Here is a 26,206-nt window from a genome sequence, read left to right on the forward strand (position 1 = left end):
GAGAGTGTTTTTGGCAGCCTTTTGGATACAAATTGAGTCAAGTACATACATTTTGAAATACTTTGATTGGTACATTCTTCAAAATGACATTTTGGATAGATTCAGAAAAGTACAGCATAATACAACATTTCAGTAAAAACATTTCAGTAAAGATACATTCACAAATACATTTTGTAAGGAAAATACATTTTAAAAGAGATACACTTTGTGGAGAACGAGATACATCTCAGTAAGGGGATCTCAGCAAGAATAGATAGATAGATAATATTTATTACGGCCATAGGCCCATACAGGTAGAAACAACACATAAGTGACAGCTTGTGCCGTGGGGAAAAGAAAGAAAGAAAGAAAGAAAAAAAAACAGTCGCTAAAACACCACTATAACAATAAAATACTATAAGATGGAAAGGCATGCTACGCCTTAATTAGCTTGTAGCAAGAATATACAGTGGTACCTTGGGTTACCTAGCTAAAGTGGTGCTTCAGGTTAAGAACAGTTTCAGGTTAAGAATGGACCTCCAGAACGAATTAAGTACTTAACCCAAGGTACCACTGTATTCAGACTCATTTCAGTGAGACAGACATAGCAAAAGGCACATTAAATCACATTCAGCGATACAGTGGTACCTTGGGTTAAGTACATAATTTGTTCCGGAGGTCCGTACTTAAACTGAAACTGTTCTTAACCTGAAGCACCACTTTAGCTAATGGGGCCTCCTGCTGCTGCCGTGCCGCCAGAGCACGATTTCTGTTCTCATCATGAAGCAAAGTTCTTAACCTGAAGCACTATTTCTGGGTTAGCGGAGTATGTAACCTGAAGCGTATGTAACCTGAAGCTTATGTAACCCGAGGTACCACTGTACATGAAAAGACAAAATGACATATTCCCAACGATGCATTCTTCAAGGCACGGTTTATTATTCTTGTGGGGCTTTTTGGTAGAATGATATAATTCTGATATTAGTAGGGTCATTTTCCTTTATTCCCCTCTCTGACCCTGACTCTCTTACAACATAGTCCAACAACAGCTGGAGACCCAGAGTTTCAGAAATGTTGCTCTAAAGTTTTCCCCAGGACAGCTGGCTCTCACTACCCCAGGACATGCCACCAGACTGTGTCACTCACACCGTTGGGGAGGTGAAGCATGAGCACATGTGCTAGACCCTGAAAGAGTCTAGGCCAGTTAACAGTATTTTGAACTTTTACAGGGGATTTGAGGGTTTATGGCACTTCACGCCCCCATAATCTCATTAATTCATGAAAAATTACTTGGCCCTACAAAAGAGTTTATGTTGAACCAAAAAGCCTTGGCTTTTCCTTACCTCATCTCTAGAATTGTCAGTTGCCTCTGGAACTTGCCAGCTAATATTTGCAGAGTTCTGGTGTTCAAGAGTAGAAGTTTCAATGTCACCAGGGCAGCTAATTTTGGGTGGTTCAATGTCTGTACCAGAAAAGAACAAGTTCTGAACATGTGTATTCCAAGAAGAATGGTGTATTTCAATTGTACAATTCCTTGCTGTCTAAAACAACTGCATCCAGAAATTTAGATCCTTTATGTGTTGATTTGAAAAACTACCCACATTCCACAGTTATGAACCTGACGAGAGGTTACTGATTTCCATTCCAAACATTTGATTTTAATGAAACAGTATGTATACACATATACCTCATCCCCCCACCCCCGATAGATGAGTTAAAATCTTCCTTTACTATTTGTTAAGTAATCAATCATTATTTTACAATAGCAATAAAATTTAGAAGGGTTACAGCAACGCTTCATTTTGCATGCATTTACTTTGGGAACACACTGGGGACAAAACTTAATTGATATCTGTTTATAAGAGCCCACCTGTCAGAGCTGCCCTAGGTCCCAGCTCACAAAGGACCAACGCCAGTTCGTTGTTATATACAAAAGTCTTTATTGAAGTTCATTTTCGTTTTCACAGCCGCAGCGTGCAGCTCTACGTCTGAAACTCTAGACCGCTGAAGCTCCGTCTGAGTCTCCTCCCCCCAGACACCAGTTTAAGACTCTAGCCTTGCTCCACCTCTTCCTCTGCTCTTTCCTCCTCTGGGTCCGCCTGTCAGTTGGGGTCTCGCCCTTCCTAGATTCTTCTGACGCTGAGTCCCCTGAGTCTTCCCCCTGCCTCCGGCGGGCTTTAGGACCTGGTTCCCAATCCGGGCTTTCTGCTGTCCCGCGCGCCTGTACATTTGAACTTGGCGCGCGCGCCCAGCCGGCAACCTTCCTCCTGACCGTTACACTGCTCCTGTCACTGCTTCCCCCTTCGGGGAGGCTAGCTGGACCTGACCTCCCCTCCGTTCCCCCACTCTCCGATAGAGGCGTGGTCAGTCCTGACTCATCTTCTCCCCCTGCTGGAGGAGACGCTGGCCCTGACACATGGGACTCTTCCCCCCCACTACGCTCTGGTGGGGAAGCTGGTCCTGATCTCCCGCTGCTGCTTTGGGAGTCCCCGCTGGCCCCCCTTGCCCTGACCATCGGCGCCTCCTTCTGGGAATCTTCTGATTTGCTGGAGAAGCTCATGGAATCTCTCGGGTCACTGCTATACCCCCCTACGCTGCTCTCCGATTCTTCCCCTTCGCTCTCCATTTCCCCTCTCCCCTGTGCCTCTGTTCCTGAGGCCCTGACACCACCAATGTCAAAGTTTAGTTATCAAATGCTATCTTTAATGTAATCAACAGATTAAAAAAATATATATCCACAGAAACGGTTACAGGACTTGAATCTTAGATTTTCAAGGCAGAAAATAACCTCAACAAGCAAGCAGCCAGATTCTGAGCAGAGGCAGTCAGCTGCTGAGCATCAAAAAGAGAGAGAAGATAGTGTGGTGTAGTATTCAGCACATTGGACTAGGACCTGGGGCACCAGGACTCAAATGACCATCTTTCCCCACAAGCCTTCTATTTTTAACAAGATGAAACATTCATCAAAACCCATACCTTTACAACATTCAATTTTCATCTTGGGAAAAGTTATGGAGGGGAGGACTTAAAATTTACAGCATGCTGTGAGTTGAAGGAGAACTATATGAAAATGATGTATCATTGGTATTTAGGTAAAGGGACCCCTGACCGTTAGGTCCAGTTGCGGACGACTCTGGGGTTGTGGTGCTCATCTCATTTTACAGGCCGAGGGAGCCGGCGTACAGCTTCCGGGTCATGTGGCCAGCATGACTAAGTCTCTTCTGGTGAACAGAGCAGCGCACGGAAACACCGTTTACCTTCCTGCTGGAGCGGTACCTATTCATCTACTTGCACTTTGACGTTTAGACCACAGCGCCACCCATGTCCCTTTTATCATTGGTATTTAACACATATCAAATTGGCAAAGATGTACAGAACTGTTTCAAATGTATGTTGGAAATGTAAGGAGAAGGAAGGCACGTTCTACCATATGTGGTTGACATGCAGGATAACAAAAGCATTCTGGAAGATGATATTATATCATCTATTTAATGAGTTGATTTTTTTTTAAGGGTGGAGGGGAGTCTACGGATTCAGGGAATCCTAAAGGATGGTGATGATTATGTCTAATGTTTGAATACAAATATGCAATGTAAAACTCCATAAAAAAGATTGTATATTTAAAAAATCCATACCTTTACAGAATGCCTTCTGCACATTTCCACTCCACCTCCCACTGGTTAAGCACTGCAGTTCTTCTCTAACCCCAGATAAAAGGAATCCACTGGGACAACTGAACCTGCACATAGTGCCATGCTTGGATGGTTCGAGCCCACAGAGGTGTGGGTGGACTGTCACATCTTTTGGTTTTTGGAAGACGGGGCAATACAGTTCTAGACAAAGGAAACACATGGACAAAAACAGATTGCACATTTGATATTCTATCATCATCATCATCACTGTTAATTTGTATAACGTCTTTCTATCTTACAACACTCAAGGCGGTTTACAAGCTGAAGAAACAAAAAGCGTACATCTTATAACAATCTAATGCACTACAAAAATGTGATAATAAAATAAGCAACCTGCATCAAAAAAGTAACACTCATCATTAGAATAGTATTAAATAATAATGATATCAACATATAAAAGTTAACCAGAAACCCACTCAACAGTTACAAGAAATAATTTCTAAATTATAATCAATAAAACAATTACAGATAGGTAGCCGTGTTGGTCTGCCATAGTCAAAATAAAAAAATTCCTTCCAGTAGCACCTTAAAGACCAACTAAGTTAGTTCTTGGTATGAGCTTTCGTGTGCATGCACACGAAAGCTCATACCAAGAACTAACTTAGTTGGTCTTTAAGGTGCTACTGGAAGGAATTTTTTTATTTTGACAATAAAACAATGGCAAGCCACAGTACATAAAATAATACAATGCAAATTGAGAAGCAGAGACTAGAGGGTGGGGGGCAAGGTTGGTAGAAGGAGGCCTTGCCTGACAAAGTCTCTCCCCTCACAGTTCTTCCTCTAGGACCAGCTCCCTTATGAGGACTCCTAGGGCCGGAGGGTGGGGCAAGGCAGGTATCAACCGACAGGATTAAGTGTTTCTTTGTGCTGAATGCACACACACTTTGACACATCTTCCCATGTGCTGATTAGTTGAAAAAAGTGTCTGCAAGTGTGGCTAAGTGCCTGAATACAACATCACGGGACCTGGCAAGTTCAGCAGATAAGTCTGAAGTTCAACAATGCCAGACTTGTGCCAGAAACAACAACAGGAATGAAAGGCACTGCGTTGTTCAGGACCCTGTATTTATTCCTACATTACATCAATGGTGCTCAAGTTTGTTCCATGCTAAGGATATGATGAAAGTGAGCCAAATGCCCAAAGGACTAAATCTCCATATAGTTTAGACATACAGACTGAATTTATTACACATCACACTTTCACTAATTCTAGGGTGTAGAATTCTTGTGAAATTCTGAACTTGTGTATACAAAACTTTTAATTTGAATTTCAAGAATTCATTTTAACTTGTTACAGTTCCTTAGCCTTTGTAACGTGTAAACAGCCAGTATGTTTTTCAAGTTTCTGTCTGCATTCCCACACTTGCCCACCTACACTAGTGGCCAAAATTGTGGAAACCTTTTGGAAAAAAGTGTATTTCTGAGGTCTGATGGCTCATAACACAACATTTATTTTGGAGTAATACCATAAAATTATATAACAGTGGGAAGATAAATTAATGAAGAATGTAATGCAACAAAGTTTGTTATCGGTTATCAAAAGTTATAGACAAATAACCAGCAAAAGGAAGCACAACTTCCTTTAGGGTGATATGTAGCCATTTGAATGGCATGTATATGTAGCCATTTGATATGGTGATATGTAGCCATTTGAATGTAGCCAGTGAGTGTTTAGAGAGCCAAACAGATGTTATGAACCATCAGACCTCGTAAACACACTTTCCCCAAAATGTTTCCACAATTTTGGCCACTAGTGTATGTTTCTTTTTAGAAAATGGTTGTTGGAGACAACATACGAAAGCTGTGTAACAAGTTACATGATACAGTGTATAAAAACTGTGAACGAACTTCATTGTTGTGGCACCCGTCTCCTGAGAGACAATGGAGCGTGCCTCCAAAAAGATACATATGCATTTATGTTTTGCTTTCCTTTGAAAGAAGTTTTGGTAGTTGTTGCAATAGCTGGAAGTCTTAGTTTTGTCATCAGCATTTTGTTGCTTAAAGTAATAAACCCTGGTTTTGAGTTGTGTTCCAAAGGGACAGCAGCATAATGAAAACATACCCACACACTTTGGCTCCTTGCCATCCCACTGCGAGTTGCTTTGACAGGTGAGTTTGGAGCTACCTTCCAATTCGTACCCCTCATCGCAGGTCATCAAGCACACTGTCTTATACGAGATCCCACTTAGCGAGCAGTTAATGTGCCCATTTTGAGGGGCGAAGAGTTTGGGGCATGTGCGAACTGCAGAGGTTAAAACAAAGTCAAGTACATCAACACTTATCTGGGAAGCAGTTGAGTAAGACATGCACACAACTTTCCATCTTTTTCTCGGTAACCATTATTGCACTCTCTGGCAATGAAACCACTGGCAACAGAAGGGGCCAAGATGCTGAAAAGTGTGTTCAGATTTTAATTCCATGCATTTTAAAGATCAGAAAATGCATACACAACAACATCTAGAGTCCTGGCCCATCAAATAGGCACCCAGGGTTGTCACAAATAGCAAATGCAGGTAGCTAAACCAGTGTGGTGTAGTGGTTAAGAGCGGTAGTCTCGTAATCTGGGGAACCGGGTTCGCATCTCCACTCCTCCACATGCAGCTGCTGGGTGACCTTGGGCCAGTCACACTTCTTTGAAGTCTCTCAGCCCCACTCACCTCACAGAGTGTTTGTTGTGGGGGAGGAAGGGAAAGGAGAATGTTAGCCACATTGAAACTCCTTAAAGGGAGTGAAAGGTGGGATATAAAATCCAAACTCTTGAGATGCCCCAGCGAACAAGTCTTGGGGCTTGACTGAGGACAGAGGCAACTTTCTGATAAGTCCAACTGGCTTGTAATCTTGGGTCATTTACATGAGCCATCTGGAGCATTCAGAACCTGTTTCCTACCTCATCCCAGCCAGAATCTCTAGCAGAACCAGCCCAGAGATGAGGTAGAGTGAAGCACCCACCACAGGACAGTGGAAATAATAGAAGAGGTGGTGTCCTGGCCACCCCATGGCTTCTGCTGCTGCTGTTAACACCTGCCTTCCGCTGGATTTTGGGGAGAGGAGAGGTGTTCCAGTATGCTGCACTGCTGCTTGTCTTGCTGGCCCTAGAGCAGGGAACACGAGCCCAAATGCTTAGCAGAACACCCCTTCTCTTGCAAAGTTTGGTAAGGGTTTGTGTGTTCTGGTGGCAGCAGAATAGGGGGGCATGAAGTGGCACATTCCTGTTTTGCTTCAGGGGGTGAAAGGGGCTAAAGGTAAAGGTAAAGGGACCTCTGACCATTAGATCCAGTTGTCACCGACTCTGGGGTTGCGGCGCTCATCTCACTTTACTGGCCGAGGGAGCCGGCGTACAGCTTCTGGGTCATGTGGCCAGCATGACTAAGCCGCTTCTGGCGAACCAGAGCAGCGCACGGAAACGCCGTTTACCTTCCCGCTGGAGCGGTACCTATTTATCTACTTGCACTTTGATGTGCTTTTGAACTGCTAGGTTGGCAGGAGCTGGGACCGAGCAACGGGAGCTCACCCCATCACGGGGATTCGAACTGCCGACCTTCTGATCGGCAAGTCCTAGGCACTGTGGTTTAACCCACAGCGCCACCTGCCATCACTGATCCCTGAGGCCAAGTAATGTCTGAACAGATCCTCCTGAGGAAATTCCTTTTATAAAATTCCACAGCTAGGAATATTTGGCATTGTGGCTCGCCCCCCCCCCCAAACTAGAACTCAGTTCCACCACCTCTCAGATGGGTGCCCTTGCCATTCTAAAGAGAACGAGGGAGGTGTTCATGGTGAGTTCTGGCATCTCTTTTTCTCGACTGTTTGGCATCCTTTCTTTATTTGTTTCATTAAAGCGATTATCAAATAGGAACCGAGACTAGCACAAGCACAGAATTCAATTTATCCAGAGAAATATACACCTTTTTGACAGCTAATTAGCAGATAATATCCTCTGAGGTATCAGTCATGTTAAGTCAACTGTACAAAAATACGGTTGCGTATCTGCCAGCGACAAGACGTGACCCCAACAGCAGCAGCAGCTTCCCTCATTCAGGGAGAATATTACAGGAAGATTTGCTAACAGACGTTTTAAACAATTGAGGAACAGAATAGAATACGAAGTGGCAAACCAAATATCCATCTAACATCTGTGCACTGGGAATGTCAAGTTGTTCGGTTCCAGAATGCTGTCTTTCTCCAAGCCGCCCCCCTCCCCTTTATGAAACTGCATACTAAAAAAAAAAAAAAAAAGTTTTAAAACAGGGATTAAATATATTTTAAGAAGCTTGGCCCCTGGAAGCACGTTATGCAATTTTTTATTGCAGCTATGTTTAATTTGGCAGGCTTGCTTATTTCTGGATAACCTCTCCATAAAAAAGAGGAAAAGCATCTAGGATTCTTTAGAGCTTTGGTGCCAAGGATAAAAAAAAAAATCTGTGGAAGAATTAAGGCTCATCATGAGATTCCTCCCGCCTTCAACATCTCCCAGGGCAATTTTAATGCCTTTATAATACCCTGTGGAACAATACCCAGGCACACATACAAGCACAGACTTTTGTAATCTGTTGGATGTTAAGTATTATCTCTTGCCTGTTGTTTCTTCTCCAGCAGGAAAGCCAAAAGTCTGTGGCAATTTCATCTATCGTTATTAAGATTAGATGCCAAATATCTGAGGATGCTGCGAATCCTGATTAATCTCACATTTTGCCGAATTAGTTCTTGGAATATTCTGGCTCACCGCGCAGAAAAGGATCTCCTTACCAGAACACAAGTAGGATGGAGATTAAGTGGGAGAACATCTTTTCCATGTTCTTTATACAGGAGTCCTTGTCTGTAAGGGGACTTTGTTCCCAGTTGGTTTACTATAGCCACACTGGATTTTTTTTAAAGTTTATTTTAATTACTTGCAGTGCATTTGTACTAGCATTTGAGGTTTTCCTCACAGATCAACGCAGCACAGCCAAAATCAGAACAGTTTATCTCAGCCCTCGTGAATGCAGAAATGGAATGAGATCTAATTCAGGCACACCCTTCAGTTTTCCTGCTCATTCCTTCCTTCTCTCCAAACACATAGGCACTTAAATGTGCATGCATGAGCACATGCCCAGGAATCTAATTTTGCATTCACATTTCATTCTAGGCCAAACCATGAAGCTCTGGGAGAGGAGATTGTAGCTACCTCGCTCATCCCATTTCTGCTACTCCATCAGGCACTTGGGTCAGCCTGTCGTCCAAACCTGGACTTCTGGTGTAGCTGTGAAACTGCAAGCCTTAAACTATAGGAACCTGGTTACAGCTCATGGTTAGTCAGAAGAAAGCAAAACCATGAGCCACTGTTGGGACACGAGAGTTACTATAAGCTTATCTTTGCACCAAAGCAGCAAAATGACTGGGAAGAGAACTGTGAGCTCCACTCTGGGGACCTGTGCTTTCAGACACTGACATTAAACCAGGCCACTGTGAAACTAGGACTTCCCCTGACATTGCTGCAAATTCAGTGCACAGACATAGTAAAACTGACAGATTTAGGTAGCATTTCTACATGAAAGGCAAATATTATTATTTTGAAAAATTGCCCCTGAATCAATGCACCTTGTGGGTATTTGCTTTTTACAAGGTGACTTTTCAAAATCCGCTTGAAATTGTTGTTCTGCCACAAAACTCCTGTGATCACAAGAAAAGATCAGGTGTAAAACATTGATCAATACCGAACTTCACCGTAATTGCTCTTTCCTGCTCTTTACTATTATGCTATTGCTGTGTAATTTACACATGTGCTAATATGTCTAAGCACTGCTTGTCACACTAGTGACATATTTTGGCTAAGCAAGCAAGCACAGCAAAAGGATGAATGTTTAATGCCACAAGTTAACATAGCCTACGAGGGCATTAGCATCCTTCTGTTGTCCTTTCAAATGCATGTGATAAAAAGCTGGGAGGGCGGTTTGTGTTGGGATTAAGGTGATGGCTCATGAAACTGCTCCTTTGATCACTCCTTTGCTTACCACATGCCTTATCAGTATATGAATGGAGGATAGTACTCAGAGCCCATGCTTAAGTTGAGCATCGCTCGCCTAAGAGCCATGTGCCTTGGAAGGGAAATTAACAGAAATCAATCAAAAGTGTTATCTTTCTGACACTCAGAGAAAACTAACAGAAAATGAAGATAACAGTACAAGGCTCCATTTGCTACCCAAAGCCAATACTTCCCTAAAAAATAATTTGAAAAAAATTAAAAGTGAAATCCTTACCAATTGACTTCCCCCTAAAACCACGGTTTCTCAAACGTGGGTCTCCAGCTGTTTTTGGACTACAACTCCCATCATCCCTAGCTAGCAGGACCCATGGTCAGGGATGATGGGAACTGTAGTCTAAAAATACAGGTGGAGACCCAAGTTTGGGAAACCCTGCACAAATAACCAAATAACCAGCCTCTCAAGTGAATAAGCAGAAAATATGAGCTTCAGCCATCAGGTAGTACACATGGAAATGAAAAGCAACAGCTGCCCCAACAGATCAGTCAGCTAAGTATTGAAGTATTGGCTGGTTCCTATTTTCTGTTATTACATGATGCTTACATGCAGGTTTTTGATATTGCTGTACATGCATATTTGCTTGGGGGAGACAATGCAACATGATTCTCAAAGCATTTACAGATTGAATCAAAGAAAATAGTTTGGCATTTGGAAAACATCCCAAAGAATGAGCGTGACAGTAACATAAAAAAAAAACCTTTTGTGGATAGTATGCAACTAAATGTTACTCAGAGCAGACACACTGAAATGAAGGGACCTAATTATTTCTTCTTCTTCTTCTTCTTCTTCTTCTTCTTCTTCTTCTTCTTCTTCTTCTTCTTCTTCTCCTCCTCCTCCTCCTCCTCCTCCTCCTCCTCCTTCTCCTTCTCCTTCATACCCTGCCCATCTGGCTGGGTTTCCCCAGCCACTCTGGGCAGTTCCCAACAGAATATTAAAAACACGGTAAGACATCAAACATTAAACACTTCCCCGTACTGGGTTTCCTCCAGATGTCTTCTAAAAGTCAGATAGTTGTTTATTTTCTTGACATCCGAAGGGAGAGTGTTCCACAGGACGGGCACCACTACCAAGAAGGCCCTCTGCTTGATTCCCTGTAACTTGGCCTCCCGCAGTGAGGGAACCGCCAGAAGGCCCTGGGAGCTGGACCTCAGTGTCCGGGCTGAGGGATGGGGGTGGAGATGCTCCTTGAGGTATATTAATTTCTATTCTGAGTAAATTGTCATTGAATACCACCCTTTCAATTCTACATAACCGTTCTGCTGTCGGTAAAACTGGCAGGATTTGCTAAGTAATATTTGGAGCTAGCTCTGTATTCCAGTCAAATGTTGGTAGCAGGCCTAGTGGAAGCATATGCAAAATTGAAGAAAGACAGAACTGATTGCTGTTGGTAAGTTTCTTGGTAATTAAAACAATACTTTTCATTTTCTACTAAAAATATATTATTATTATTATTATTATTATTATTAATAATAATAATAATAATAATAATAATAATAATAATAATAATAATTTATTTGTACCCTGCCCATTGCCTGACTGCGTTGCCCAGGACACACATCATGGAAGATTGGAAGAGAATAACAACGAAACCAAGCCAACAAGAGAAAGGCAACAATTCTTTTTCAAAAGTAAAGGCTTCTTACCTCTGCATGTTGTTTCTGAACCAGACCATAGGCCATTGGGCTGACAAAGTCGTATGCTGCTTCCCACCAGGTCAAATCCTGTTTTACATCGGATTCCACATGCAGCATTGAAATAATTGTTGCAGGTGTTCTGGATAAAATAGCCATTTTCAGGAGGGTGAAGTTCAGGGCAGTGAACCACTAATTGGAGCAAATAATAATTACAAACTGGTTACAGCAAAATCATAAAGGTAAAAGGGAAAGGACCTCTGGGCAGTTAAAGCCAGTCAAAGGTGACTATGGTGTTGTGGCACTCATCTCATTTTCAGGCCAAGGGAGCCGACATTTGTCCATGGATGGCTTTCCAGGTCATGTGGCCAGCAGGACTAAACAGCTGCTGGTGCAACGGGATACCGTGATGGAAACCAGAGCGCACAGAAATGTTGTTAACCTTCCCGCCATAGCAGTACCTATTTATCTACTTGCGCTGGCGTGCTTTCAAACTGCTAGGTTGGCAGGAGCTGGGACCGAGCAGTGGGGAACTCACCCCGTTGCGGGGATTCAAACCACCGACCTTCTGATCGGCAAGCCCAAGAGGCTCAGTGGTTTAGACCACAGCCCCACCCTTACAGCACAGTCCTATACATGTCTATTCAGAAGTAAGCCCCACTGTGCTCCACAGGGCTTCACCCAGGTAAACATGTATAGGATTACAGCCTTAATTGTCACCGTTTCGTGCGATTCCTAAACAGGATTTATTTATTTATTAATTTTGGATACTGCTCTATACCCGTAGATCTCACGGTGGTTCGCAACATAAAATTAAAATATAAAAAACCTCAAAATACACAATACAAATAAGAACAGAAACAAACAAATAATCCCCTCTTCCACAACACATATGTGCATATGGCTTTCTAGGTCAAAATCAGCACTTTGAATTGGGCCCAGAAACCTATTGGCAGTCACTACAGTTGGGCCAGGACTGGTGTGACGTGCTCAAACCGTCTAGCCTTGGTGAAAAACCTGGTCTCTGAATTCTGTACTAGCTGAAGTTTCCAAGCCGTCTTCAGGGGCAGCCTCACGTATAATGCATTGCAATAATCTAACCTAGAGGTTAGAGACATCACATTGCCAACAAAGGTCCATATAGTTAAAGCTATGGTTTTCCCAGTAGTGATGTATGGAAGTGAGAGCTGGACCATAAAGAAGGCTGATCGCCGAAGAATTGATGCTTTAGAATTATGGTGCTGGAGGAGACTCTTGAGAGTCCCATAGACTGCAAGAAGATCAAACATGTCCATTCTGAAGGAAATCAGCCCTGAGTGCTCACTGGAAGGACAGATCCAGAAGCTGAGACTTCAATACTTTGGCGACCTCATGAGAAGACAAGACTCCCTGGAAAAGACCCTGATGTTGGGAAAGATGGAGGGCACAAGGAGAAGGGGACAACAGAGGACGAGATGGTTGGATAGTGTTCTCGAAGCTACCAGCATGAGTTTGACTAAACTGTGGGAGGCAGTGGAAGACAGAAGTGCCTGGCATCCATGGGGTCACGAAGAGTTGGACACGACTAAACGACTAAACAACAACAACCTAGAGGTTACCAGAGCATAGACAACAGTAGTTGTCCCTGTCCTAATAAGGGCACAGCTGGGCTACCAGCTGAAGTTGATGGAAGCTTAAGTGACAGTAAAGGATACAGGAGTACCCCCAAGTAGCCCACTACTTCAGAGCATAACCCCATGAAGAGCAGGCAACCTCCCTGCCATCCGGTCCAGGGAACCACCCACTAACAGTGCTTCAGTCTTCTCTGGATTGAGCTTCAGTTTGTTGGCTCTCATCCAGTCCATTAAAGAGACAAGAGCACTTCCACTGCCTCACCTGGAGAGCTAAAGGAGAAGTAAAGATGTCAGCATATTGCTGACAAAGCACTCCAAACCTCTGGTTTAAAAATAGAAAAGAAAACATTGTCGCTATGAATTTGCACCACCACCATTCTACAACAAATCTCGTGAATGAGTCAAAAGGTCATTTATGCAGTCATAACAATCCAAGCAGCTTTCCTATTCAAGGCATGTGTCCTATCCATGTGTCCTTTTCTTCAGCACTTGACATGAACTGTGAGTGCGTCCAAGCACAAATCTTCTCCTAATGTACACGGGTTTTATGGAGATACAAAGGGGATCCTTGTCAGATAAATCAGTTTGGAAAGGAAACCTTCATAAGAAAACTGAAAAACAAACAAACAATCTTCACCACTATCTTAAAGAATTATTGATCATGATGTTAATATTTTGGGGATCTCTCTCTCTTTTTTGAGGATGGATGAACAGCTTACCTTCACAAGTCTGGCCCGAAGAGCGATACCCCTCCTTGCATCTGCAGTCCTCGACAGAGGTACTTCCTGGTGGAGAGGTGTGATTCTCATCAGGACATGAGATGCAGGTGCTTATTCCACCTGGTGAACCTTCAGGCTTGTAGGTCCCTGGTGGGCAGGCTAAAAAGCAAAGAAAGGGCAATAAAATCCAAGTCAGGATCAAGTTGCAAAAGTATATTGCAAAGCTGTAGTCCCCTACTCCTTCATCCACAGGTACTGTACGCTTGTGAAACATGGACCACCTATAAGTGTCATCTCCAGCTCCTTGAAATATTCCATCAACGGTGTATCCAAAGATTTTTACATATCACTTGGGAAGACAACTAATGTCAGTGTACTGGAAGTAGCAAAGTTCACCAGTGTCGAAGCAATGATTCTTCAACATCAACTTCATTGATGCTGTCATGTCGTGCAGATGCCTGATTATGGTCTTCCAAAGCAACTACTCTATTCTCAGCTTAAGAATGGAAAGTGTAATGCTGGTGGACAACAAAAGAGGTTTAAAGACACTCTCAAGGCAAATCTAAAAAATAATGTAGTATAAGCACCAACAACTGGGAAACACTGGCTTGCAAGTGCTCCAATTGCAGAACAGCCTTTACCATGGACTTTGAAGACGCTCGAACTCAGGACGAAAGGGAGAAACATGCTAAGAGGAAGGCATATTTGGCAAACCCTCACCGTGATCAACTCCCACCTGGAAACCAATGCCCCCACTGTGGAAGGATGTGTGGATCCAGAACTGGCCTCCACATTAACTTACGGACTCACTGTTAAAACTGTGTTCATGGAAGACAATATTACTAGATTATGAGTGATTGCCGAAGAAGAAGAAGAAGAAGAAGAAGAAGAAGAAGAAGAAGAAGAAGAAGAAGAAGGAGAAGAAGTTACCTTTGGCTCTCCAGAAATTGCTGGACACCAACTCCCATTTTTCTTGACTACGGGTTAATTTTATTTTATTTATACTTTGCCCATTACAAATTTTCACATTCCATTCAACATAACCACACACAGTCATAATTGTCGACTTCCCTTCCCCCCTTCCTTGGTTCTGTTTAATAAGCCATTAGAACTGCCTATTCTACATATTCTATTCGATATGTTTTATTGTCCCCCTCCTCACTATATCTTCATATAATTTAAACTGCTGAATTTACTCTAATCCTGCTAATGTTTTAACCTGTGTACAATTATTCTTCAGATATTCTGCAAACATTTCCCACTCTTCTTTAAATACTCCATTTTCTGATATCTTATTCTGTTAGTTAAATTTCCTAATTCCACATATTCCACCAATTTCATCTGCCAGACTACCTTTTTGGCCATTTATGGGCAGGGCATAAATAATAACTTTATTTGTTTGTTTGTTTGCTTGTTTATTATTATTTCAGTAAAAATACAGCCAATCTTTACTTTCAAGGGGAAGCTTACTAAAATGTGTACTTTGTATGTTCATTTGCTGGATGAGACACTGTACTACCTGCCCGCTGTCTGTCTCGCCAGAGGTGTGCATGCTCTAGTTATCTCCCGCTTGGACTACTGCAATGCACTCTACGTAGGGCTGCCTTCGAAGGTGACTCGGAAACTACAACTAATCCAGAATGCAGCAGCTAGACTGGTGACTGGCAGTGGCCTCCGAGACCATATAAAACCGGTCCTGAAAGACCTACATTGGCTCCCAGTATGTTTCCAAGCACAATTAAAAGTATTGGTGCTGAGCTTTAAAGCCCTAAACGGCCTCGGTCCAGTAGACCTGAAGGAGCATCTCCACCCCCATCGTTCTGCCCAGACACTGAGGTCCAGTGCCCGAGGGTCTTCTGGTGGTTCCCTAATTGCAAGAAGTAAAGTTACAGGGAACCAGGCAGAGGGCCTTCTTGGTGGTGGCACCTTCCCTGTGGAATGCCCTCCTATAAGATGTCAAGGAGATAAACAACTACACAAGGACTTCTGAAGGCAGCCCTGTGTCGGGAAGTTTTTAATGTTTGATGTTTTATTATGCTTTTTGTGTGTTGAAAGCCACCCAGAGTGGCTGGGACATTGTTCTTTTTGTTGTTGTTGCTCTATTTCAGTATTTTAGTGTTCCTGGCTTATTTACCAAACTGGAAGATAAGATATTTTAGGTATACTACTTGACTTTTTCTACTTCATTCTGCCACCTGCCCAAATTTCTTCCCTGCTACCCCACAGACTGCTGCCCACATCCCCTTTCTCGGTAACATTTGTACAGATTGCTCTAGTGCAAAGAGATGAGCAATGTGAAGAGAATGCATTTAAGAGGTTAAAATACTGGAAACAACATATTTAAAAATGCATTTATTCAGTGAACTCAATTTCATGGGGGAAATAATCCTTAAATAGCATTTTCCATACCTGATGGTAATAACTGGTCAGATTAGCGAGTTTTACGATTTGGTCTGCACTGCTAATAGATCTTTAGAAGCCTATTAATGTGCTCTCGTTTTTACACAGAGTAAACCTGCACACTAAAAGCTTTGGTAGGGGCTGGGGAAATTCTGGGGGTGGTTTAACAAGATTGAATCTCCATACCAAGCAGAAAGGAATTCTAAAGAGGGGAGGGGAACCCGTAACTGATTATGGTGCTGTTCCACCAAGAAAGATCACTATACGCTGTGAAATAAGAAGGCAACAAAAAAAGCATAGAACATCAAAGTATTCCCTAAAACTAATGTTTACACATTAGTTGTGATGTATGGAAGTGAGAGCTGGACCATAAAGAAGACTGGTCGCCGAAGAATTGATGCTTTTGAATTATGGTGCTGGAGGAGACTCTTGAGAGTCCCATGGACTGCAAGAAGATCAAACTGATCCATTCTGAAGGAAATCAGCCCTGAGTGCTAACTGGAAGGACAGATCCTGAAGCTGAGACTCCAATACTTTGGCCACCTCATGAGAAGAGAAGACTCCCTGGGAAAGACCCTGATGTTGGGAAAGATGGAGGGCACAAGGAGAAGGGGACGATAGAGGACGAGATGGTTGGACAGTGTTCTCGAAAATACCAGCATGAGTTTGACCAAACTGCGGGAGGCAGTGGAAGACAGGAGTGCCTGGGGTGCTCTGGTCCATGGGGTCACGAAGAGTCGGACACAATTAAACGACTTTTTTACACGTGAAAATAAAAATCTGAACAATCCACACATAATATAATCAATACAATGATATTGGGCAACTCTAATGTGGAGCATCAACATTGATATCCATTTTACATCCATGTTTCTTTATCACAGAACAAAACAATGGTCAGTATGCTTACTTTCGAACATCTCCATCTGATTTTCATTGCTTTAAAGTCAGAGGTAACAAGCTTCCGTCTAAGCAAGTTTACTTAGCTTAGATCCGTTATTCCTTTAACACAATTCAGCTAACCTTTAATTCATAATTAGGGAAGTCAGGGAAGAATGGCTTTAAGTTCAAAGGCCGATTCACTCTTTCACTGCATAAAGTGAAAACTATGATAGTAACTATTAATATAAAAAGGGTAGTATTTATTCCAAATTAATTGATCCAGAATCCAAAGGCATAAGCTTGCACACACTGACCCTTAACGCTCAGCTGTTTTGCATGTATTGCAGGCTTACAAAGGTTTCTTAAAAACATTTAGCAAAGTGCCAAATTATGATACCCGCATTAAATTCATAATTATACCATAATTTGGAATGCTCCTGTTCAGTGTGCCAGGCAGCCTTGCCTTTTTCCAGGATAGGTCATTCCAAAGGATACGTCATACAGAGCATTTGATCAATGGAGTAATTCAGTAAAGAAGACATGGATGTGATTTCAGCCACTGCTAATTCTTTCTCTTTCAGAAACTCTCGTGTGTTGCAACACTGCATTATGAAACTACAAACTACTCACAAGGCACAAATTGGGCCTTGTAACTGCTTTATTAGAGAGATTAGTTTGCCTTTGCAGCACCCTGCAGAAGAAATTCTAAATCACTTCAGCCCGAAGTCACCCTGAGTGCCTATTGCAGCGGTGAAATTTTCCGTAGGGGGAACAGTTAGGACCAGAGGCACCAACTTGTGAGGGTGATTTTGGGGGGGGGGGGAGGCAGCAATGTCATGGCGTCCTGATGTTGTGTAAAACAACAAAAGACAAACCTATGGTCACGTAAAGCATACTCAATAAACGCACAAGACGTAACCAGCTGTGTTCTTAGATACAGGTAAATAAGGTATACTATTCATGTATCAAATCATAAATTTCAACAGAAGTAACTCATAAAGTTCAACAAACAAACAAAGCAGAAGACCCAGTGAGTCAGATCATTCTCTAGTCAGTTCGTGCATAAGGTCCATCCGTGTAATAGTGTCTATTCTACCTGTCTGTTCATAAGGTCCAAACAATCCACATGAAAGGTTGTAAACGACCTCGGTCCAGTATACCTGAAGGAGCGTCTCCACCCCCATCGTTCTAGCCGGACACTGAGGTCCAGCTCCAAGGGCCTTCTGGCGGTTCCCTCACTGCGAGAAGCCAAGTTACAGAGAACCAGGCAGAGGGCCTTCTCAGTAGTGGCACACACCCTGTGGAACGCCCTCCCACCAGATGTCAAAGAGAACAACAACTACCAGACTTTTAGAAGACATCTGAAGGCAGCTCTGTTTAGGGAAGCTTTTAATGTTTGATGCATTACCATATTTTAATATTTTGTTGGAAGCCACCCAGAGTGGCTGGGGAAGCCCAGCCAGATGGGCAGGGTATAAATAATAAATTGTTGTTGTTGTTGTTGTTGTTGTTGTTGTTGTTGTTGTTGTTGTAGCAGTTCCACAGAATCCTTTCACAGAGTCTAAGACAAGGATTTCCGGAATATTGGCCTTCTTTCGCCCTCCTGGGCTTCATTAGTACAGTGGAACCTCGGGTTAAGTACTTAATTCGTTCCGGAGGTCCGTTCTTAACCTGATACCGTTCTTAACCTGAAGCACCACTTTAGCTAATGGGGCCTCGCACTCTGCCACGTGATTTCTGTTCTCATCCTGAAGCAAAGTTCTTAACCTGAGGTACTACTTCTGGGTTAGCGGAGTCTGTAACCTGAAGCGTATGTAACTCAAGGATTTTGGGAAGGTGGCAGAAGGGCTCTTGGATCTGTTGGAGCATTGTGCCTCCTTAAGCCAGATACAAGCTTCCTGAGCTTTGGGAAGGAGGTGCCAGGGGAACATTTAAGCGACTAGCCTAGTCCACGGACTGCACGCCACTGAGAGCTACAGTCACACCTCATGTTATGTCCACTTCATGTTACGTTCTTTCAGGTTACGTCCCGCAGCGACCTGGAAGTACCAGAAAGGGTTACTTCTGGGTTTCGCCGCTCGTGCATGTGCAGACACACAAAATGATGTCACGCGCATGCGCAGAAGCGGCGAATCGCAACCCGCGTGTGCACAGACGCGCCACTGCAGGTTGCGTTCCTTTCATGTTGTGAACGGGCCTCTGGAATGGATCCCGTTCGCAACCAGAGGTACCACTGTACATGCAAATTTTTAAAAAGCAAATGCAGATAATGTGGAGTTTGAGTTTGGACATGTTATAGGTGTAACATATGCCCAGGTGAATGTTTCAAAATGAAAATATGACAAACTCAGCAAGCTGCCATTGCCTTTAGGAGTTTGGTGTGAAATGTCTAGCCTCCCTAAGATGCCATTGATTATTTAACTATGCTGCTCAACAACAATGTTTATATTTCTTTGAACCAATATTCCCAGTCACTAGAGACGCGCAGTGCCGGAAACAGCTGAGCTTAAAGCTTGAGAACATGTGCCATTTAAAATGTTTATTTACTTAGCAGCCAAGGGTCAGATGGTTTAAATTAGCATGACAGAGCTGAGGCACACGTGCTTAGGCACTAGAAAACATAGAAAATCAAATGGTGCTTATTCCCCTTGTTATTCATGTAATTGTGCAAGAATGCAGTTTCATTCTTGTTCCCAGGCCTTGGCTATATGAATATAACATCCTAATTTTATAATTTCCTCTAAAAGTTCATACTTAAAACTAGCATACAATGGGAAAACACTTCCACAGACTCATGAAACTAATGTTTGTTCTAAATAGAAAATCAGAACTTACAATTCCCTTCCCACCTGCCAGTGTGGACAAAGCTCAAACAGTTCACCTCAAAACGTGGAGTATTGCAACACAATGCACAATCAGTCTCTCATTATTTCAGTCAGAATCGAATTTGCACAAAGAAGTGCCCACAGTCCCATTATGTTAAGGTTTGTGATGTGTTTTTGCATCATTCAGCTATAACCTCTGCGCTGAAAGAAACCTTCATGAAATGAAAAACATGGAAGCCAAATATTTTCCAAACTTTATCAAAAGCTACTCATTGATAGACACTTGGGAGCAACTAGGTTCCTAACTGGTTTACAAAATGGTCCCTACAGTCTTGAATCAATAGGGAAAGATGTCATTTGTATCAGTGACAGTAGCATGCCAACAGGAAATGCAATCAGATTCCTTTCAGCTACTTTCCCATTGTGGGTCATGTGGCCACCGTGACTAAACTGCTTCTGGCGTAACGGAACACCATGACGGAAGCCAGAGCGCACGGAAACACCATTTTACCTTCGATTCTAACTGAAATCATGAAAGACTGATTCTGAACTCTGTTGCAACACTCCATGTTTTGATGGGTTCTGAGGGTTGCAGAAGTTGTTCGATACACTCTGATAGCCCCATACACTCTGTTAGCCCCTCTGATAGCCCCTAGAGCAGGTCTGTTCAACAGGTTGATTGTGATCTACCGGTCAATCACGGGATGTCCCTGGTCGACCCATGTTGATTGCGAGCTCTTGATGCCCGCCCAAAAAGCTCAACAAGTCTGGTCAATCCAAAGGGTAGATCACTGCCAGTTTTAGTGGGAGTAGATCACAGTCTCTTGGAAACTGGACAGCCTTGCCCTAGACGATGCATTCTTCTATTTCACCCCCTTCAAAGTGAAACCTTTTTTCTACGTAAGAATGGTGTCAGGGAACTGCCATCGGAGGAACAGGTGGTGGATGGGCTCAGGGAGGCTGGGAGAGACTCAACAGCTGAAGCAGGAACCAGCAGGGGGAGGAGTGGATCTCTGAGGGAATGCGAGCAGGCGGGAGGGCTCAGAGACACTTCCAGCGAGAACAGTGGGGAGGTATCTGAAGCTCCCATAGGGAGACCCACGCCTCGCCGGAAACTGTCACGCCGTGAGTCCAGGAGACGTGTTTCCGTTAAGGAGCTTTTATGCTGGAAACGATTCCGAAAACAACCACTGTTGGAATCTGCAAGTGACTAGAGCAGCCATGCCTGAGGGGCTCCATCACAGACAGAGGTTTGTGAACTTGCACAGACTCTGAGGGACTACGCTTTTACGCACAAGCAGCTCATCATCCCATCACAAATGGCATGCCCGTGTTCACTTACTCTGGAAATAAAAGTGTGCTTCAGCTATTAGAAGTCTGGAAAACGCTTATCTGAAACTTACTGTCCTCCTAAAATGATATTTGTAAAAATCATTCCTGTGCCAAGTGAATTTCTCAGTGTGTGAATAAGTAGGCTGATTAAATAGCACTCATCAGATACTCAACCTCGATCAAAGCCATGCCTAGCAAATCAAAGAGAAGTAAATGAACCAAAGCTTTACATCAAAGCAGAGAGCAATATTAAAATATAACCAAGACTCTTAATTTTTGTGTTTAAGGTTAAGCCAGTACTTAACAGTGTAACATATCCCATAATTAAGATGAAGAGGTCAAAATTTACTGGTACATATAATGGTTGCTAGGAAATATATGGCTAGTTAATATATTCCACTTATATACAGAAGAGTTCAGACAGATGACTGAACCAGAACTCCTTATAATATACTCTCTTATGACTTACGCTGCTCTATCAGAGATGGGTGTCTGAAGTTCCTGCTTCAGCCATCACGCTGTCAATAGTTTCCTCACTGCTGCCGCCCTCCCTGCCCTGGAGGCTAAGGGGGTGGTCAATTTATGGAGAAAAAGACCTAACATTCTACTCAGATTTTTAATTAAATGGAAGAAATCTGCTGTGTCCCCAGATTTCTGCTGCATACAGAATTTGGGGGGAACTGTTCTGCAGTCGGTATTTCAAGAACAGGATAGATTTGTTTGCCATCGCCACCCCATAGCTTCAGCACATTAAAAGGGGTTTACTGGCCTGGTTTTTACCAATTGCTTTAAATTAAGTTTCAGAAACGATAATCAGTAACAATGAGACATTGATCTTCTATTGATTTATAACTACTAGAGCTACCAATGGCCCTCTTAACTTCATGAGGAGATGATTGACCATGTCATCTGAACACAGAAGCTCTGGTGCCTACCACTGGAAAATCAGACAAGTACTGTATTTTTCGTCCCATAGGATGCTCCGTCCCATAGGACGCACCTAGTTTTTTTTTTGGGGGGGGAAATAAAGGGAAAAAAAATTCCCTTTATTCCCCCCCCCCCAAAGCAGGTCGGGGAAACAGAACCAGGTCGAGGAACAGCGGGATGGTGGCGCTGCGCCTCCTTGCTGTCCCCTGAGCTTGTGGGGCTGACCGATGTCTGCCCCGCGCGAGGGGCGCTCTGCATCAGGGCGCCCCGCCCCCTCTCGCTCTCCAAGCTTCAGCAAAAGCCTGCATTCGCCCCATAGGACGCACCCAGATTTCCCCTTCATTTTTGGAGGGGAAAAAGTGCGTCCTATAGGGCGAAAAATACGGTAGTTGTTTGGAATTGTGTTTTTTTATGACAAGGAGTTAAGAAGCATAAAACAAGCAAGTGGCTCATTTTCACAAGTATCTGGTTTTTAATTAAGAGAATTCTAGAATCTCTTCCTAGAAACTTAATGAGGCATTGAAAGGGTTAGAACTAACAATCTAGATTGCAAGCCACCCTGGAACAGAAGCAAGAAAAACAATTTCAGGCAAAATAGCTGGATGATGACATTCTTTGGATAAGATATTGGAATATTATTTGATACTTTGCTATATTACAAAAAAGAAGCACTGTAAAACTCATCAGAAGTTCAAGAGGGTTATTGGTTTCTATCCAGATACATGCATTCACCCGCCAGACTCACCCTTTTTAGGAGAGTGTCTTTGTATTGTTTGTACAAACTTTTAAAATCTCAGTACTGATGAAAAGGTCACTCAGGCAGTTTCATGCATGTGAGAAAAGTTGTAGACACAAAAGCTGTGTCCTGAAAATAACGTGGGGGGGGCACTAAAATATCTTCAGCAACCAATCTGCCCTCGATATTAACTTGTAAAAATGACTCATTTAATATCTTTCAAAAGAGTTATCAAGAAGGCAGCTAGAGCAAAAGACTCCCAGGTCTTCCCTAAAATGATTGCCTCACACATCACAAAATCCGTATGGAAAACCAATTTCCTACAAAGAATTAATGAGGCATTGGCATGCAGATTATTAAACAATCACATATTCAGGTTTTGGTTTTTTTTACATGCACAAGTCAGTAATTAATGCAAACAGATACCCTGTGCAAACATTCATATGCAATTTCTACCTATACATAGTGCCTGGTGTGCAGGGCCCGGTTTAGGTTTGATGAGGCCCTCAGCTACTGAAGGTAATGGGGCCCTTTATATGTCCAGCTGTCCTTTGCCAACAACAAATTGTCGCTGTTTTGTGTGTGTTGAATATATGATATGGACCTGATAGGTATCTAAAGCCATTTGCCCATGTTGCCATGCAACCAGTCCATGCAGAATGTAGGCACCCTATATATAGAAATGAGCAAACCAGTGATATTTTAGGGAGCAGGCTAGCAGGCGGGGCCCATGACTTACATCATAGGAGCCTACACAACACAAAACACTGCTGCTGTATGTAGGTTTCATTTTATTTGTTTTTATCTTCTATTTTGGAAATGTACATCCAGTTTTTTCCCCTTTAAAATTTTTGGGCCCCCCAAGAGAGTGGGGCCCTAAGCTATAGCCTGCTTAGCTTATACAGTGGTACCTCGGGTTACAGACGCTTCAGGTTACAGACTCCGCTAACCCAAAAATAGTACCTCAGGTAAAGAACTTTGCTTCAGGATAAGAACAGAAATCGTGCTCCAACGGCGCGGTGGCAATGGGAGGCCCCATTAGCTAAAATGGTGCTTCAGGTTAAGAACAGTTTCAGGTTAAGAATGGACCTCCGGAACGAATTAAGTTCTTAACCCGAGGTACCACTGTACTGGGGAAGGAAAGCAGTCCGTTTGTATTTGACGAATTCTTCATGCTTTGCAAATCTGCAGATAAGTTCAGCTGGGAAATGTTACAAAAAGAGAGCCAAACTCTTTCAAAATAAAAAAGGTTTCAAAATAGTTTTATATTTTCTTCACTTACGAGAGGCAAACATGTTGTCTTTTGTCTTTTTTTTTTAAGGAAATGCAGCAAGACTTCAGAAAGATTAAGTCATGTTTACACAGAGAAATGAAATCCCCTCGGCTAAATGTTATGATGTGTGTGCAGAGTTTCAGCTGAGTTCTCTCCAATAAGCCCATGGAAAGCAGATGGCAAACCTTCACGTGCTCTGTATAATATATGCTACCTTTTAAAAATGTTTATTTGCTGATGCATTGCTGATGTTCTTACAAAAAGCAACAACATCTGCCAAATGCACTCTTAAAAACCTTATGGTTCTGGATCTTGCGAGTCCAAAACCAGATGATATTCGCATATACAGACTGTGCTGAATGTAAGGATGAATGTGTTTTGACTATTATAAGCTCCAGAGTGGCCACAAGTAAAATTTTCATTTAGCTTGTGAAGTCAGATAAAGGCACAAATTTCACATTAGAAAATTCAATTTGCATTAATCAACCATCTTCACTCGACAGCCTATGGTGAAACAGATGTGCTTTCAGGTCTTTTTACAATTAGCGAAAACAATCAACTGACAAAACTGCTCAAAAAGATATGCGTAGCAATCTCATTTGGCTAAGAAGAGTCTTCAGAATGCATTCAAATACACTGATAGTTCTGATGCCTATAAATGGACAAAAACGGAAGCTTTTCAGGAAGCTCTTGTGTCATACATCTGTCAAGAACGTTGGATTGTAGCACAATATGAACTCCAAATTGTTCATATCCTTCCCTGGTCTTCTTCCAGTTAGTTCCACCACCAACCTGCCTCGTTATCTCCTTAATTGAACCTGGCTTTCCTCCAGGCTTTTGACTTTGGATCATAGCGAGTCTTAAAAAGGTAAAGGGACCCCTGACTGTTAGGCCCAGTTGTAACCGACTCTGGGATTGCGGCACTCATCTCACTTTATTGGCCGAGGGAGCCGGCGTACAGCTTCCGGGTCATGTGGCCAGCATAACTAAGCCGCTTCTGGCGAACCAGAGCAGCACCCGGAAACGCCGTTTACCTTCCCGCCGGAGCGGTACCTATTTATCTACTTGCACTTTGACATGCTTTCGAACTGCTAGGTTGGCAGGAGCAGGGACTGAGCAACGGGAGCTCACCCTGTCGCGGGAATTCGAACCGCCGACCTTCTGATCGGCAAGTCCTAGGCTCTGTGGTTTAACCCTCAGCGCCAGTCTTATAACCCAGTAAATGCTGGGCAAGATCCAACATCACACCAGTAGATACAACAGGACTTCCAACCTTCCAGAATAGATTTTGGTATATGCAAGGGGCTGAAGTAAAAATGGTTCGTGCAAGCAGAAGGTTGTTGTGCAAGTGGGATTGCCCTTCTAACCTGGTGTTGTCTAGTTTGACCAACAATGGTTCAGAATGATTGCAGTCACACCTGCAGCAACCTAATCATTTTGACTCAGATGTGGGGAACCTTTGGCCCACCAGATGTTGATGAACTGCAACCCTAATAATAATAATAATAATAATAATAATAATAATAATTTATTTATACCTGGCCATCTGGCTGGGTTTCCCCAGCCACTCTGAACAGCTTCCAACAAAATATTAAAATACAATAGTCTATTAAACATTAAAAGCTTCCCTAAACAGGGCTGCCTTCAGATGTCTTGTAAAAGTCTGGTAGTTGTTGTTCTCTTTGACAGCTGGTGGGAGGGCATTCCACAGGGCGGGTGCCACCACCGAGAAGGCCCTCTGCCTGGTTCCCTGTAACTTGGCTTCTTGCAGCAAGGGAACTGCCAGAAGGCCCTCGGCGCGGGACCTCAGTGTCTGGGTTGAATGATGGGGGTGGAGACACTCCTTAAGGTATAGTGAGCCGAGGCCATTTAGGACTTTAAAGGTCAGCACCAGCACTGTGAATTGTGCTCGGAAACATACTGGGAGCCAATGTAGGTCTTTCAAGACCGGTGTTATGTGGTCTCGGCGGCTGCTCCCAGTCACCAGTCTAGCTGCCGCATTCTGGATTAGTTGTAGTTTCTGGGTCACCTTCAAAGGTAGCCCCACATAGAGTGCATTGCAGTAGTCTAAGCGAGAGATAACTAGAGCACCAGACCTAGCAACGTCCTGGGATGATGGAGGTTGCAGTTGAGCAACAGGTGCAGGGCTGAGTCAAACACATCACCACCATTGTTTT

The 26,206-nt window shown here is 43.1% G+C and overlaps 1 protein-coding gene across 2 annotated transcripts in view; it reads right to left on the reverse strand.

The window, feature by feature from the left end:
* Nucleotides 1-26,206, reverse strand: part of SVEP1 (sushi, von Willebrand factor type A, EGF and pentraxin domain containing 1) — a 127,606-nt gene that overhangs the window by 81,346 nt on the left and 20,054 nt on the right. For both annotated transcript variants that reach the window (XM_083482095.1, XM_083482096.1), the window contains exons 4-8: nucleotides 13,655-13,813; nucleotides 11,335-11,514; nucleotides 5,734-5,913; nucleotides 3,615-3,812; nucleotides 1,323-1,441 (exon numbers count right to left, since the gene is read on the reverse strand). In XM_083482095.1, the coding sequence (XP_083338221.1) occupies nucleotides 1,323-1,441; nucleotides 3,615-3,812; nucleotides 5,734-5,913; nucleotides 11,335-11,514; nucleotides 13,655-13,813 (836 nt within the window). The remainder of the gene's footprint in view (nucleotides 1-1,322; nucleotides 1,442-3,614; nucleotides 3,813-5,733; nucleotides 5,914-11,334; nucleotides 11,515-13,654; nucleotides 13,814-26,206) is intronic.

The sequence above is a fragment of the Podarcis liolepis genome (assembly GCF_965112155.1).
Source record: "Podarcis liolepis genome assembly, chromosome: 17".
Classification (NCBI taxonomy): Eukaryota; Metazoa; Chordata; class Lepidosauria; order Squamata; family Lacertidae; genus Podarcis; species Podarcis liolepis.